General features: G+C 39.9%; 1 protein-coding gene across 2 annotated transcripts in view; it reads right to left on the bottom strand.

Moving 5' to 3' along the window:
- LOC109926735 (acid sphingomyelinase-like phosphodiesterase 3b) overlaps positions 1-15,725 on the bottom strand; it is a 43,216-nt gene that overhangs the window by 11,194 nt on the left and 16,297 nt on the right. For both annotated transcript variants that reach the window (XM_020526588.2, XM_048612883.1), the window contains one exon: positions 15,285-15,465. In XM_020526588.2, coding sequence (XP_020382177.2) covers positions 15,285-15,465 — 181 coding nt within the window. The remainder of the gene's footprint in view (positions 1-15,284; positions 15,466-15,725) is intronic.

Here is a 15,725-nt window from a genome sequence, read left to right on the forward strand (position 1 = left end):
CCTCTTAAGACACAACTATAAGAGACCACGTTTCTTTTGGGGCTATAAACTGAAATGGGGGTGGACTGCTATAACGGAAATACCAGGAGAGTTTTCTAATCAACTGTTGCCTAAGTTTGAGCAGTGTGATTCTAGTATTGCTTTTTGTAGCAGTGAAAGGGAAAGGAACATCCGCTGCTCTCTCTGTGTGAAGAAAAGACAGAAAACAAGAAGGAGAGAATTTTAAAAACGAGAGATTTAGGTCCATCTGATCAACCATTGAATCAAATAACAACTGTTACCCGATAGACAATAACATGTCACCACTGATAAAATCAAAAGGGTTGAGTAAAATAAAACTTCAATTTGTGTTTGGGACTTTGGAATTTTGGATCTTTATTTACCTTGTCTATATTCTTTTTCCACCCATAGTATCTGTGTTAAACCATTTATCTTTTGTCTGTCTTAATCGTGTGTGTGTTTACACATGCATGCATGCATGTGGTTTTCAAGTTTTGGAAGGGGTATAGTTTAAATTGCATAGTAGTTGTCTACTAGTCTTTTTTTCCTTCTGCTCTTGTCAAAGTTAGCACTTTTTAATAAATGGTTATTTTGCTGTTACTTACAAAACCTGGTGTGAATTGCTTCTGGCCTGAGTAGCAGTCAGTCAGGCAAATTGGTCATTTTTGTGGTCCAAAATGAGCCCAAACTGAGCTTTATCAAGTTTATAGATCAATCATGTAGTGTAAAGTGTTTTGAAGAAAAAAAAAATCACTCAATTGAAGGGTTTGCAGTGCAACAGATCATTTGGCCCAATTTATCTGACAGTGTTTATTGTCCATATGAATCTCTTCCCATCACTCTTCCAAATGTTTTCTTTTCGGTTCTTTCTCAATCACACACTATCTACCTTTTCCTTAAATGCATCTGGGCTATTTGCCTCAACTTTGATGCGATCTTTCAAACCCATGACTTCAGCCGTCTAGAAGGACAAAGGCAGCAGATGCTGGGAATATCATCACCTGTACGTTTTCCTCCAAGTTACACACCATTCTGACTTGCAACTATATCACCGTTCTTTCGCTGTTACAGAGTCAAAATCGTAGAACTCCCTAACTAACTAGAGCACTGTGGGTGTGTCTGCACGGCATGCATGCAATATTTAAGAAGATGGCTCTCCACCCCATTCTCTCCTGGGCCGTTAGGGTGAACAATAAATTTTGGCCTTGCAAGTGATGTCCCTTGACTGAATAATAAAAGAAACTACTCCACATTCTAACTACTCTCTTCATAAACTTGCCCTGAATTCCCTTTTGGATTTAGGAGTGAGCTATTTATAGTCTCTATTGTTGGTCTCCTTGCGGAAACACAAATTTCATAATTACCTTACTAAACTTTTTCACGACTTCATATGACCTCTTCTTTTGGCAAATTAAAACTGATTCTGCAAGTTTATCAATGTCTACTTCTATTAAAATGCATTCTTCCTTAGTCCTAACTCCAATTTGCAGGCAAGCACATTTTTTAATGCTTCTGATTTCCTAGTTTTGAATTGTTAATAATATTGTGAACAATAATCGCATCTTTACCATTCTGAGTAGCTGTTCTCCATTTTGCTATCCGTTCCCGAACCTCTCATTTTCTGACCTTCATCATGAATCAATCTTGCAGTACCTTACTGCAGTGGTTCACAAACCTTTTTTCATTTGTCACCACTTAGGCAGGGGAAAGGACCTCACAGGCTCTGTACCAATCCTACTCAACCCACTTCTCCAATCACTGCAAACCAATGAAGTAATGCCAGCTTCCATGCTGGATAACTTTATTTCTAGGTGGGACTCTAAATTCAGCAGATTCCACTTTGTTTTCAGCCCAACACCTTGCATGCTGAAGCAGTAACATTTTTTTGCTTATAAAGTCACATTGCCACTGCTCACATGTATGATAACTTGTGCTGCACAAACTGCAGCCACATGTATCACATCCTGTGGGTGGAGGGAAGATGGTTCTGGCCGGTTCTGTCAGTTGACCTTGGCTACGTCAATGACTTGCATTTTAAATCTTCCTGTGTACTACCTAAAGCACCCACTGAAAGCCATTGCTTTATTGAAAGTCTTTGATATATGACATTTACCCCAGAGTAATGTACAAGCTGATGCTATTATTTGACAAGTTAAATCCCAGACTGAAATCTGGCTTGATCAACCATATTAGTTTTTATTAGATTGTCTCTGAATCTGAAGCATTGCACAGTTAACAACAAAACATATGTTTATTAATCAAATAAGTAAAGAAATAAAGGGAAAAAGCAAACTATTTACATATAACACAAGTTTAAAGACTTTGAAATAAATGATGAAATACAATCCTATTTATTCTAACAGCACTTCTTTATGGTACTGTCTATCACACAAAAGGTTTGACTTGGCTGTGGTTTCAACTCCCAGTTTGGAGAATTGAATCACCTCTTCCTTGAGCCTTCATACGACTGAGCATAGACTCTCTCAGCTTCACATAGTCCCTTTAGGATTTTAACCAAACACTTCTCATCTGAATGTTCAAACTAAATTCCTTTCAGAGGTAACAAATTTCTTAACCATTCTAAACTATCTTTAGGAGCAACTGATTCACACATCCAGCTTCAGCCAAGACTTCTGAAAGCCTGAAACTCAACATGTTTTCCAAGCTATGGGTGCTTCAACCAATCAAAAGAGAAAACAAACCTCTCATCTTCTAAATTGAAAGACTAATGCAGAATTGTTTATTTTGTCCACTCATGAAAAGTCTTCCAACGTAAACACATTTTCATTAACGTCTAAGAGCTCTCTCTCTTTCAGACTGATTTTAAAAAGAAATCATCATGGCTATAGAAATGCCTACAAATTAAACATTATTCCCATTCAGACACAGACAAACCTCTACATAGAAATAGGAGTAAAGTATTCAACTCATTGAGCCTACCCGCCATTCAATATGATTATGGCTGATTGGACTCTTAATGCTCTTGTACCCACTCCATTCCCATAACTCTCTACGCCATTGGTAATCAATCTTTATTTTAAACATTCTCAAAGATTGAGATCCCACAGCCCTCTGTGGTAGAGATTCCAGAGGTTCACAACCCCCTCGAGTAAAAGATTTTCTCCTCATCCCGGACCTAAGTGGCATCCCCCTTATTTTTAAATTGTGTCCCCTCATTTTAGACTCACGAACCAAGGGAAACATCTTATAAATATCTGATCTAACAATGACTTTAAGTATTTTATAAATTTCAAAGAGATCACTTCTCATTCTTCAAATAAATACAGGTCCAGTTTGCTGAATCTTTTCATAGGACAGGTTCATCATCCCTGAAACAAGTCTGGTGAACCTTTGTTGCACTTCATCAAATGAAACAGTATCCTTTCTGAAATAAGGAGACTAAAACTCAACATGGTACTCCAGGTGAGGTCCAACCAAGCTCCTATACAATTGAAGCAAGACTTAATTTCTCTTGTACTCAAATCCTCATGTAATAGCCTTCTGTTAGTTTACCTAATAGCTTGCTTCACCTGCATGTTGGCCTTCAGTGACTTATCAAAAAGGACACTCACATCCCTCTGTACATCTACACTTTCCAACCTCTTATTATTTAAGAAATACTCTACATATGTGTTTCTTTGACCAAAGTGAAAAACCACTTTTTTTTCCATATCATATCCCATCTGCCATGTTCTTGGCCATTTACTAACCCTGCCAAATCCTCCTGAAGTCATTTTACATCTCCCTCATAACACATTCTCATTTAGCTTTGTATCATCCACAAATTTGGAAATATTACATTCAGTCACCACCTTCAAAGCATTGATATATATTGTGAACAGCTGGAGTCCAAGTACTGATCCTTGCAGTACACATCTAGTCACAGCCTGCCAATACAAGAATGATCCATTTATTCCTACTGTTTTCAGTTGGTTAGCCAATCGTTAATCCATGCAGGTACATTACCTTCTATCCATGTGCTTTAATTTTTCTAAGCACCCGCCTGTGGAGGACTTTATCAAAAGGCTTCTGAAAATATAAATATATTTTCAGAATAGCATGATTAGCATGTAGACAGGCATTCAAGAGTTCCTTGCTCCTATCAAATGTAGGGTCAGGATTTTCATTTGGTTTCTATGTAGGGTGCTGAAGCTAGTAAGAAAATTCTGCTAGTTCACTGCAAAATCTAAGTTACTATTAAGAACACCTTTTATAACCACATGGAAAGCTATAACTTGAAAGGGACTTTATCCAGAGATTCACCGTATGTTCATCTTTCTGATATGACTATAGGAACGAGAAAAGTCTACTTTGACATCAATCTTGGAGTATACTTGGGGGCTTGCACTTCATTATACCAGCCCAAGTTAGTATTCTATTCCTTGCTGAATTTGGAATACATCATTTTTGAATGCTTCAACTGAGTAAAGGTTTTGTTTTTACATTTGAGGGTCTGTTTATTTGTCTTTAAAATTTATCTTTAAGATGGAATTACTTGGAATGGTGCGCATGTGACCCCTTCTCACTTCAAACTTTAGCCTCTTCCTGTCAGAAGCTATTTATCTGAACTTCCTCTAGACCTTTGAAGGTGTAAAGACATTGTTCTTTCCTCTTCCCTACATCCTTCCCGTATGCACATAAAGAAAGGTGGTAAAGAAAGTGGAGCTGCTGCAATTACCTACAATCTGTTAACTCATTACCTCTTTCATTTCTCTGTCCCAAATTTAAATATTAAACTTTGACTTTGTCTGATTATTTGTTCCTAAGTTGAATCTGTAACTTCTCTCTCCCTATTTTCAATTTTGGGATGTTCTGTTTTAAGCTCTTTGATCTCTAATCTTGGTTTCTCAAATACAAAAGTGATGAAGTGAAAAGCAGTAGTTTTGGTCATGAACATTAAAGCTCTCTGTACCAATGTCTCATTTTCAAAATAACCCACCTACCTTATTTTTATCAGAGCTCCTGAGTAAGTTGGGGAGGAGGCAGATCTGAGTGCTGTTTGACTCTATCACTCTATGTGCTTCACTGATGCCTGGCTGGACGATTCTTACAAAGATGGTCTTCCATCTAATGTTCACCACTGTTACTTTGAGACATTGAGAATGGCCTTAAATGATTTAGTCCCCTGATTTGCATCCTGCACATTGAGAATGGAAGGTCAATTTTAAACTGAGGTCTCAGTGGATCTCTCTCCCACTGCAACCCTTTGGTAATTTTAAACTGAATTGTTCGACAAGGCACAGAATCGTGTGGAATTCCTTTATTCTTTTATTCGTTCATGGGATGAGGGGCATCATTGGCTAGGCAGCATTTATTGCCCATCCCTAATTGCCCAGAGGGCATTGAGGTTGTTGAGGTTGGTTGGCTCGCCGAGCTGGTTTCTTGTTGTAGCTTGGGTTGTGGGTGTTGAGGTTGTTGAGATTGGTTGGCTCGCTGAAACAAGAAACCAGCTCGGCGAGCCAACCAACCTCAACAGCTTTAACACCCACAACCTGAGCTACAAATCTACTCCAAAACCTTAGTGCCCAGAGGGCAGTTAAGGGTCAACCACATTGCTGTGGGTCTGGAGTCACATGTAGGCCAGACCAGGTAAGGATGGCAGCGTCCTTCCCTAAAGGACATTAGTCAACCAGATGGGTTTTTCCTGACAATCAACAATGGATTCATGATCATCATTAGATTCTTAATTCCAGATAGTTACTGAATTCAAATTCCAGCATCTGCCGTGGCAGGATTCAAACCCAGTCCCTAGAACTTTATCGGGGTACCTGGATTAACAGAGCAGCGATAATAACACTAGGCCATCGCCTCCTCAATGGAGGAGAAATTTCAATGGAGAGTGAAATTGCATTGGTGTAAAACTAGAGGTGTGCTTGTTCCAGTAGGTTTCCTGTTCAACTAATGAAGGGCAGAATTGTCCCAATATGTCTGAACATAGGACCATAAAATATCGGAGCAGAATTAGGCTATTCGGCCAATCAGGTCTGCTCTGCTCTGCGACCATGGTTGATATGTTTCTCAACCTCATTCTTCTGCCTTCTCCCCATTACCCTTGATCTCCTTACTATTCAAGAACTTATCCATCTCTGTCTTAAAGACACTCAATGACTTGGCCTCCACAGTCTTCTGCAGTAATGAGATCCACAGACTCACCACCCTCCGGCTGAAGAAATCCTTCTTTATCTCAGATCTAAGGGGTGGTCTCTTCACTCTGAGGATGTGCCCTCAGGTTTTAGTTCCTCCCAGTAATGGAAACATCATCTCCACATCCAATCTGTCCAGGCCTCTCAGTATTCTGTAATTTTCAATGAAATCTCCCTGTCATCCTTCTTAATTCCATCGAGTACAGGCCCAGCATCCTCAGCCGCTCCTCATATGACAAGCCATCATTCCCAGGATCATTTTTGTGAACTTCCTCTGAACCCTCTCCAACGCCAGTACATCCTTCCTTAGATATGGGGTCCAATACTGCTCACAGTATACCAAGTGCAGTCTGATCAGAGCTTTATTCAGCCTGGGCAGGACATCTCTGCTCCTGTATTCTAGCCCTCTCAAAATGAATATTAACATTAAATTTGCCTTCCTAACTGCCAACTACACCTGCATGTTACCCTTAAGAGAATCCTGAATTAGGACTCCTAAGTCCCTTTGTGCTTTAGATTTCCAAAGCCTTTCCCCATATAGTCAATAGTCTACGTCTCTATTCTTCTGACCAAAGTATGTAACCTCACGCTTTCCCACATGTCTCACCTTAAAAATATGCCCCCTAGCTTTGGACGCACCCGTCCCACCCCCCGCCCCGCCACCCCCCACCTCCACCATAGGGAAAAGACCTTTGCTATTCATCTTATCCATGCCCCTCATGATTTTATAAACTTCTATACAGTCACCCCTTAACATTCTACGCGCCAGTAAAAAAAGTCCCAGCCTATCCAGCCTCTCCCTATAACTCAAACACACCAGTCCCGGCAACATCCTGGTAACTCATTTCTGTACTCTCTCTGGCTTAATAATATCCTTCTTATAACAGGCAACCAACCGGACACAGTACTCCAGAAGAGGCCTCACCAACATACTGTACAACCTCAAGATGACGTCCCAACTCCCATACTCAAAGGTTTGAGCAACGAAGGCAAGCATGCTAAACGCCTTCTTAACCACCCTGTCTACATGTGATGCAAACTTTAAAGAATTATATACCTGAACCCATAGGTCTCTCTGTTCCAAAACACTACCAAAGGCCCCACTTTTAATAAGTATAAATCCTGCCCTTGTTTGTTTTACCAAAATGCAATATCTCACATTTATCCAAATTCAACTCTATCTGTCACTCCTCAGCCCATTGACCCAATTAATCAAGATCTCTTTGTAATCTTAGATAGTCTTCTTCACTGTCGACTATACCACCAATTTTGGTGTCATCCGCAAACTTACTAACTATGCCTTCTATATTCACGTCTAAATCATTTATATAAATGGCAAAAAATGTACCCAGCACTGATCCCACCACCACTCTCTGTCTCCTGTTAAGCCAATTTTATAGCCAATTGGGAAGATCACTCTGAATCCCATGTTCTTTACTAATTAGTCTACCATGTGGAACCTTGTCAAAGGCTTTACTAAAGTCCAAGTAAATAATGTCTACTGCTCTGCTCTCATCAGTCTTCTTTGTTACTTCCTCAAAAAACTCAATCAAGTTTGTGAGACATGATTTCCCTCACACAAAATTGTACTGACTATCCTTAATTATTCCTAGCTTCTCCAAAAGCATATAAATCCTATCTTTCAGAATCACCTCCAACAGCTTACCCACTACCAAAGTTAGAGTCATAGGTCTATAGTTCCCAGGCTTCTCCTTACATACTTTCTTAAACAAAGGACAACATTTGCCACCCTCCAGTCATCCAGCACCTCACCCATAATTATAGATGATACAAATACTTCTGCAAGGTGCCCCACAATTTCCTCCCTGACTTCCCACAATATCCTGGGATACACTAGATCAGGTCTCAGAGATTTATCTTTTCTAAGACCTCCATCACTTCCTCTTCCGTAAGGTTAACTGTTTTGAAAACATCAATGTTTATTTCCCTGAGAGTATAGCCTACATTTCTTTCTCCACAGTAAAAACTGTCATGAAATATTCATTTTATGTCTCCTATTCCCTAAGGTTCAACACAAAGATGATCTCTTTGATCTTTAAGGGGACCTACTCTCTCTCTCATTGCTCTCTTGCTCTTGATGTACTTGTAGAATCGTTTTGGATTATTCTTAACCTTATTTGCCAAAGCTATATCATATCCTCTCTTTATCTTCCTAATCTCCCTCTTAATACTCTTTATACTGCTCAAGAGATTCATTTGAATCCAGTTGTCTATATTTAATATATTTTTTTTTTAAACTCTTGACCAGAACCTCAATATCTTTACTCATCCATTGTTCCTTAATCCTACCAGCCCTACCTTTCACTCTAACAGGAACATAAGGACTCTGAACTCTGATTATCACACTTTCCTTTATCCAGATTGTTAATGTATAACATGAATAGTTGCTGTTCCAACACTGACCCATGCCGAAATCCACTAGTCACCTGCTGCCATCCTGAAAAAGACCCCTTTATCCCTGCTCTCGGCCTTCTGCCAATCAGCCAATCTTCTATTCATGCCAGAATCTTGCCCCTTACACCATGGGCTCTTATCTTAATTAGCAGCCTCCTGTGGCACCTTGTCAAAGGCCTTCTGGAAATCTAAATAGATCACATCCACTGACTTCTCTTTGTGTAATTTGCATATTCCCTCCTCAAAGCATTCTAACAGATGTGTCAGGCATAATCTCCTCTTGATGAAATTATACTGACTCATCTCTATGTTACTATGCACTTCCTAGTATCTTATTCTTAATAATGGACTCTAAATCTTACCGATGATTGGAGTCAGACTCAAAAACAAAGTTGCTGGAAAAACTCAGCAGGTCTGGCAGCATCTGTGAAGAAAAAAATCAGAGTTAATATTTTGGGTCCGTTGACCCTTCCTCAGAACCCTGCTGAGCTTTTCCAGCAACTTTGTTTTTGTTCCTGATTTACAGCATCCACAGTTCTTTCAGTTTTATTTGAAGTCAGACTAATTGGTCTACAATTTCCCATCTTCGGCTTCCTTCCCTTCTTAAACAGAGGTGTTACATTAGCCATTTTCCAGTCCGCTGGGACCCTCACTGACTTCAGTGATTCCTGAAAGACCACCACAATTTCCTTAGCTCTCTCCTTCAGTACCCTGGGGTGTGGACCATCTGGGCAAGGTGTATTATCCACCTTTCAACTTCCTCTGCATCTTCTCCTAATTGATGGCCACTACACTCACCTTGTGATAGAATATTAGCGAATTCAGGGAATCAGAGAAGCTTCTAACTGAAGGAGTTGATTTAACTCAGGAAAGGAAAGCTAATGTGCCATACTGAATTTTCCTTACTCTCCCTCTGTGTATTTATATTGGGAAATTGAATACAAAACTAGAGAGGTCATGCTTTAGTTTCTTTTATTCATTCATGGGATGTGGGTGTCACTGGCTAGGCCAGTATTTATCGCCCATCCCTAATTGCCCAGAGGACAGCTAAGGGTCAGCCAACATTGCTGTGGGTCTGGAGTCGCATGTAGACCAGAATAAAGTAAGGATGACAATTTCCATTCCCAAAGGACATTCGGAACCAAACGGGATTTTCCTGACAATCAACAATGGTTTCACAGTCCTCGTTCAACTCTTAATGCCATATTTTTACTTGAATTCAAATTCCACCATCTACTATGTCAGGATTCAAACTGAGGCCCCCAGGCCATTACCAAGATCTCTGGACTAATAGTCTAGTGATAATACTACTAGGCCATTGCCTACCCTTTTAATACAGGGTATTGGTGAGACTGCAGGTGTAGTACTGCGTTCAGTATTGGTCTTCCTGATTAAGGAAGGATGTAAATTTGTTGCAAGTAGTTCAGAGAAGATTTAACACATGGAATGAGTGAATTTTCTTATGAAGAAAGGTTGGCAGGTTGGGATTGTATGTACTGGAGTTTAGAAGACGAAACAAAGACTTGACTGAAACAAAGGCTTGAGAGGTCCTGATAGGGTGAGTATGGAAGGGATGTTTCCTCTAGTGGGACAATCTAGACTTTGGGGTCACTGCTCAAAAATAACGCCTGCCTGTTTAAAGCAGAAAAGAAATACTTTCTCAGAGGAGTCTTTGCAATGATCTGGAGGATTAGGTGGGAACGTAATGATCTTTTTAATGGCAGAGCAGCTTCCTCCTCTTCCTAATTCATGTGTTGCGTATATATCTGCATGTGAATATATGTTAAGCATGGTGGTGTTCTATAACTGTACAATTCACCATGTTAAACATCATCTGGGCAGTTAAACCAACTAAGTATGCTCAAGATAGTTCATACGGAGTAAACTAAAATCTGTGATCATCCCTTTTACCTGTTGCATACCATCTCTGAATGGGATGTTATGACAATAGACCAAGAACCACAAATCTGTTTTTCTTATGGCTAACTGTTGGATGAAGCCATGTGTGTACATTCAATAGTGCCTTCGCTTCTGAGGTCAGAAAGCCGTGGTTTCCAATCCCACACCAGATATTTAAGTATACAATTTCAAGTGATGGTCTAGTGCAGTACTAGAGAAATGGCACACTTTCACAAGTGTTATCTTTCAGGTGGGCTATTAAACTGAGGCTAGTCTGCTCTGCTCTCTTAAGCTAATGTTAGAAGATCTCATGCCACTGTTTTGAAATGAAACTATGCAATTCTTCCTGTGACTTGGACAAGAGATCCCCCTCAACCAATACTGGTTATCAGTTGTGAAACAGGTTATCTGGTCAGCGTTGTTTGTGCTACCTTACTCTGTGCAAGACAGCTGCTACATTTCCTACAACAGTGACTACACTTCAAAAAAGACTTAATTGTCTGGAATGCACTTTGGGACATCTGGAAGCCTGAGAAAAGTGCAAATCTTTCCTTAGTTATAATTCCACCAAACGGATACTTTAAAAAAACTGATTAGATCAGAAACATTCAGATATACAATAATGGATTTTCATAACGTCCAAAAGGAGAGAGAGAGCAAGCTCTCATGAACAGCAAGGTCACATCTCACTCCCTCACCACTAGAATCTTGTGACCAAGTCCACAGTCTGAATCATGAATCCAGAACATTGATTCAGGGACCAGTGGTAGGTAACTTATTATAACTCATGAAATCAAAGAGTCATACAGCATGGAAACAGACCCTTTGGTCCAACTCAAGTGCAATGACCAGACATCCCAATCTGACAGAGCCCCATTTGCCAGCATTTGGCTCATATTCCTTCCTACACATTTACTCATCCAAGTACCTTTTAAATGTCGTAATTGTACCCAACTCCACCACTTCCTCCAGCAGCTCATTCCATACACACACCACTCTCTGTGTGAAAAAGTTACCCCTCAGATCCTTTTTAAATCTTTCCCTTCTCACCTTAAACCTCTAGTTTTGGACTCCCCCACCCTAGGAAATATATTTTGGCTATTCACCCTGTCCATGTCTCTCATGATTTTATAAACCTCCAAAAGGTTAATCCTCAGTCTCCGACACCTCCAGCTAAAAAAAACCCCAGCCTATTCAGCCACTCCATATCAGTCAAACCTTTCAGTCCTGGCAACATCCTTGTAAAACTTTTCTGTACCCTCTCAAGTTTAACAACATCCTTGCTTTAGAAGAGCAACCAGAATTGTATGCAATATTCGAAAAGTGGCCTCACTGATGTCCTACATAGCTGCAATGTGACATTCCAACTCCTAAACTCAATATTATGACCAATTAAGGCAAGCATGTCAAACATTTTCTTCACCACCCTGTCTACTTGTGACTCCACTTTCAAGGATCTGTGTACAAGTTGTTGGAGGTGATGCTGAGAGACAGGATTTACATGCATTTGGAGAGGCAGGAACTAATTAGGGATAGTCAGCATGGCTTTGTGTGTTGGAAATCATGTTTCACAAAATTGATTTGAGTTTTTTGAGGACACATTCAAAAAGATTAATGAGGGCGGAGAGGTAGATGTTGTCTACGTGCACTTTAATAAAGCCTTTGACAAGGTTCCGCATGGTAGACTGATTAGTAAAGTTAGCTTACATGGGATTCAAGGAGAGCTTTTTGGTTGGATACAAAATTGATTTGACAGGAGACAGAGGGTGGTGGTGGAGGGTGGTTTTTCAGACCGGAGGCTCCTCTGACCAATGGTGTTCTGCAGGGATGAACGCTGGGTCCACTGTTATTCGTTATTTACATAAAAGATTCAAAGGAGACTTTAGGATGCAGGGTCAGTAAGTTTGCAGATGACACCAAAATTGGTAGTATAGTCAACAGTGAAGAGGATTATCTAAGAATACAAAGAGATCTTGATCAATTAGGCCAATGGGCTGAGGAGTAGCAGACGGAGTTTAATTTGGATAAATGCAAGGTATTGCATTTTGGTAAAGCGAACAAGGGCAAGACTTATACAGTTAATGGTAGGACCCTGGGTAGTGTTGTTGAACAGAGACCTAAGGGTCCAGGTACATAATTCTTTGAAAGCTGTGTCACAGGTAGACAGGGTCGTTAAGAAGGCATTTAGCATGCTTGCCTTCATTGCTCAGACCACTGAGTTTATGAATTGGGACATAATGTTGAGGCTATACAGGATGTTGATGAGGCCTCTTTTGGAGTACTATGTACAGTTCTGGTCACCCTGCTGTAGGAAGGATATTATTAAATTAGAGAAGGTTCAGACAAGATTTACCAGAATGTTACCAGAACTGGAGTGTTTGAGTTATAGGGAGAAGATGGATAGGCTGGGACTATGCACTGCAATGTAGGAGGTTAAGGGGTGACTGTGTAGAGGTTTATAAAGTCATGAGAGGCATAGATAAGATTAATAGCAAAGGTCTTTTCCCTCAGGTTGGAGAGGTGGGGGAACGGGGACTGAGATGGTGTCCAAAGCCAGTGGGTATATTTTTAAGGTGAGAGGAGAAAGATTGAAAAGGGATCTAAGAAGCAATGTTTTCACACAGAGAGTCATTCATATGAACTGCCAGCAGAAGTGGTAGATGCAGGTACAGTTACAACATTTGAAAGTGATTTGGACAGGTACGTGAATAGGAATGGTTTAGAGGGATGTGGGCCAAACATCGGCAAGTGGGACTAGTTTTGGTTTGGGAGACTTGGTTGGCATGGACGAGTTGAACCGAAGGTTGTGTTTCTGTGTTTTATGACTCTATGAGGGTGCTACGCACGTAATTTCAGCTGGAGTATAGAATCATATTGTGATATGATGGCTATGAATAAGAAACAACATGTTGTTATGATCACACTGATGTTATTTCTGAACTAGTCAGATCCCAGCCTGAAGCATGGATTGATAAATCATTAAAAACTGACAGAACTGTGGATGCTGCAAACCAGAAACAAAAACAGAAATTGCTGGAAAAGCTCAGCAGGTGTGGCAGCATCTGTGAAAAGAAATCAGAGTTAACGTTTGAACTCAGGGGTTTGAGGAAGGGTCGCTTGACGTGAAACATTAACTCTGATTTCTCTCCACAGCTGCAGGACCTGCTGAGCTTTTCCAGCAATCTCTTGATAAATCATTGTTCTTTCTAATTTAATAATGTGGTCTTTCACTGAAGCACAAGCACATAATGAATTTGAATTTAACAATGAAACAAAAGTTTATCAACAAAAGATAAAACAAAATAAACTGAGATATTTGCACATCACAAGCTTAAAGATTTTGAAATGGTAAAATGACAATATTTTGTCTATCACAACAGCATCCCTCTACAGCACTCAAACACCAGAGCGAGAAATGCCTTCTTTATATCTGAAGGTTTGTCTTTAACTATTACTTTCAATTCCCCATCTTGACAGTCTGATAGCCACTTCCTTGAGTATCCACACAATTAAATTTATACCTTCTCAGCTTCAAAAAAAACCTTCAGGGTTCTAACCAAACAAGTGTGGTCTGGAGCTTTCAAGCTAAAATCCTCTCTTTGAGGTAACCTATTTCCTAACTTTTCTGAACTAATACCTTGCTTCAGGAGAATTGTTTCATACATCCAACTCCAACCAGGACATCTGTGAATTGAAAACAAAGTTTCTAAGGTATGAGTGTTTCTCCTAAGCAAGAAGATCCCAACCTTTGATTCCTCCAATAGAAAACAAGTTAAAATGCTTCAATGGTTATTCTGTCTGCTCATAAAACTCTCCCAATACAAATAAATTTCTTGAGTACTCTAGGAACTGTCCCTCATGTTGTACTTATTAAAAAGCATGGCTCCAGAAATACTGACATTAATCATCAAACCTCCTCATACACAGACCAAAGTCGATATGCCACTAGTTCAAAATCCAAACGCTAAAATAGATTACATTAATATATATAAGTCACGCAGCATACATCACAATAAAAGACTACTTTGTAGCTTTATCACAGAAGTGGTATACAGTCATGATCGATCACATAATCTCCTTCTGTACTGTATGATTCTATGGTTTTGGCAGAATTACACCCAAAATTACAGCCTCACTCAGTCAGCCTCTGAACATATGGTAGCATTATTTATAAGTTGTATCATTCTGAGATTTCCATTTCTACAAACAAAATGTGTCCTGCATCTGTGTCCGTGAGCATATACCACCCAACACTGTAGCAAGGAGCATGCCCCCTAATTTTTGTTCCAGTTGCATGGGCCTCTAAGGCCTGTGCATGGAAGCAACTTCTGGAACAAAAACAAAGTTGCTGGAAAAGCTCAGCAGGTTCCAGAACTTCTGGAACTGGAGATCAATGCCCCGATCAGTGTGCCAACCCTGATCACTGTGCACAGAACAGTGGAACTTTGAGGGAACATTGGTAATAAGGAGTCCAGACTTGAATGGCCAGTTTAAAATCAACAGACTGCTCTGATTCTTTGTCTTGGCTACAATAACAGTAAGGGGCATCTTGGGCCAAGAAGGAAGAAACATCAGTCAGAGTTTATGCTCCTGATCATTACCCCAGGCATTGAGTGGAAAATGGGTGTTTGCAGACACCTAGATCAGTCTCACCTGTTATTCCAACACTCAGCTGACTAACTGAGTAACCAACTAACAGTTAACTAACTAATCCAATGCTCATGCAGTGAGTGGGTAAATGTACTTCAGCCTGTGGGCCTTCACACTAACACAGGAGTCGTGTCAATGGGACTGTGAGGAAAAAAATATAAAAAATGCATTAATTACCTGATTGATTGTAGAACATCCTGAAGCTATCTGTATGGTGGTGTCCAAAGAACTGACCAGCTATCACGCTGTGATACTTTTGGATAATTTCAACATATCTGCTATTGAAATGTTCTAGAAACCAAGATGTCCACCTCTTCTTTTCAAAAAAGCCAGGTGGCACATGCCCAATGATGTAAACCTATAAATGTTGAGAATACACAGTTAGCCCATTAACCAAACAATTCAATTATCATTTGACTAATTGTTTAATAGTGAGCTGCTTCCTGTTGATAATATTAAAGCATCCTTGGTATTTTGAGTTAGCTGATCTGAGCAGTAATATTGCTGGGCTTATGATGAACAGCTGCTGCATCTTGAGAGAGGGGAAAAAATTCCAATGTTTCTTCTCTTGATGTTTATTCAGTAAACTTTCCCTGAAGACAGTGGTGTAGTGTGTAT

Source organism: Rhincodon typus, chromosome 27, assembly GCF_021869965.1.
Source record: "Rhincodon typus isolate 14 chromosome 27, sRhiTyp1.1, whole genome shotgun sequence".
NCBI classification, from domain to species: Eukaryota; Metazoa; Chordata; class Chondrichthyes; order Orectolobiformes; family Rhincodontidae; genus Rhincodon; species Rhincodon typus.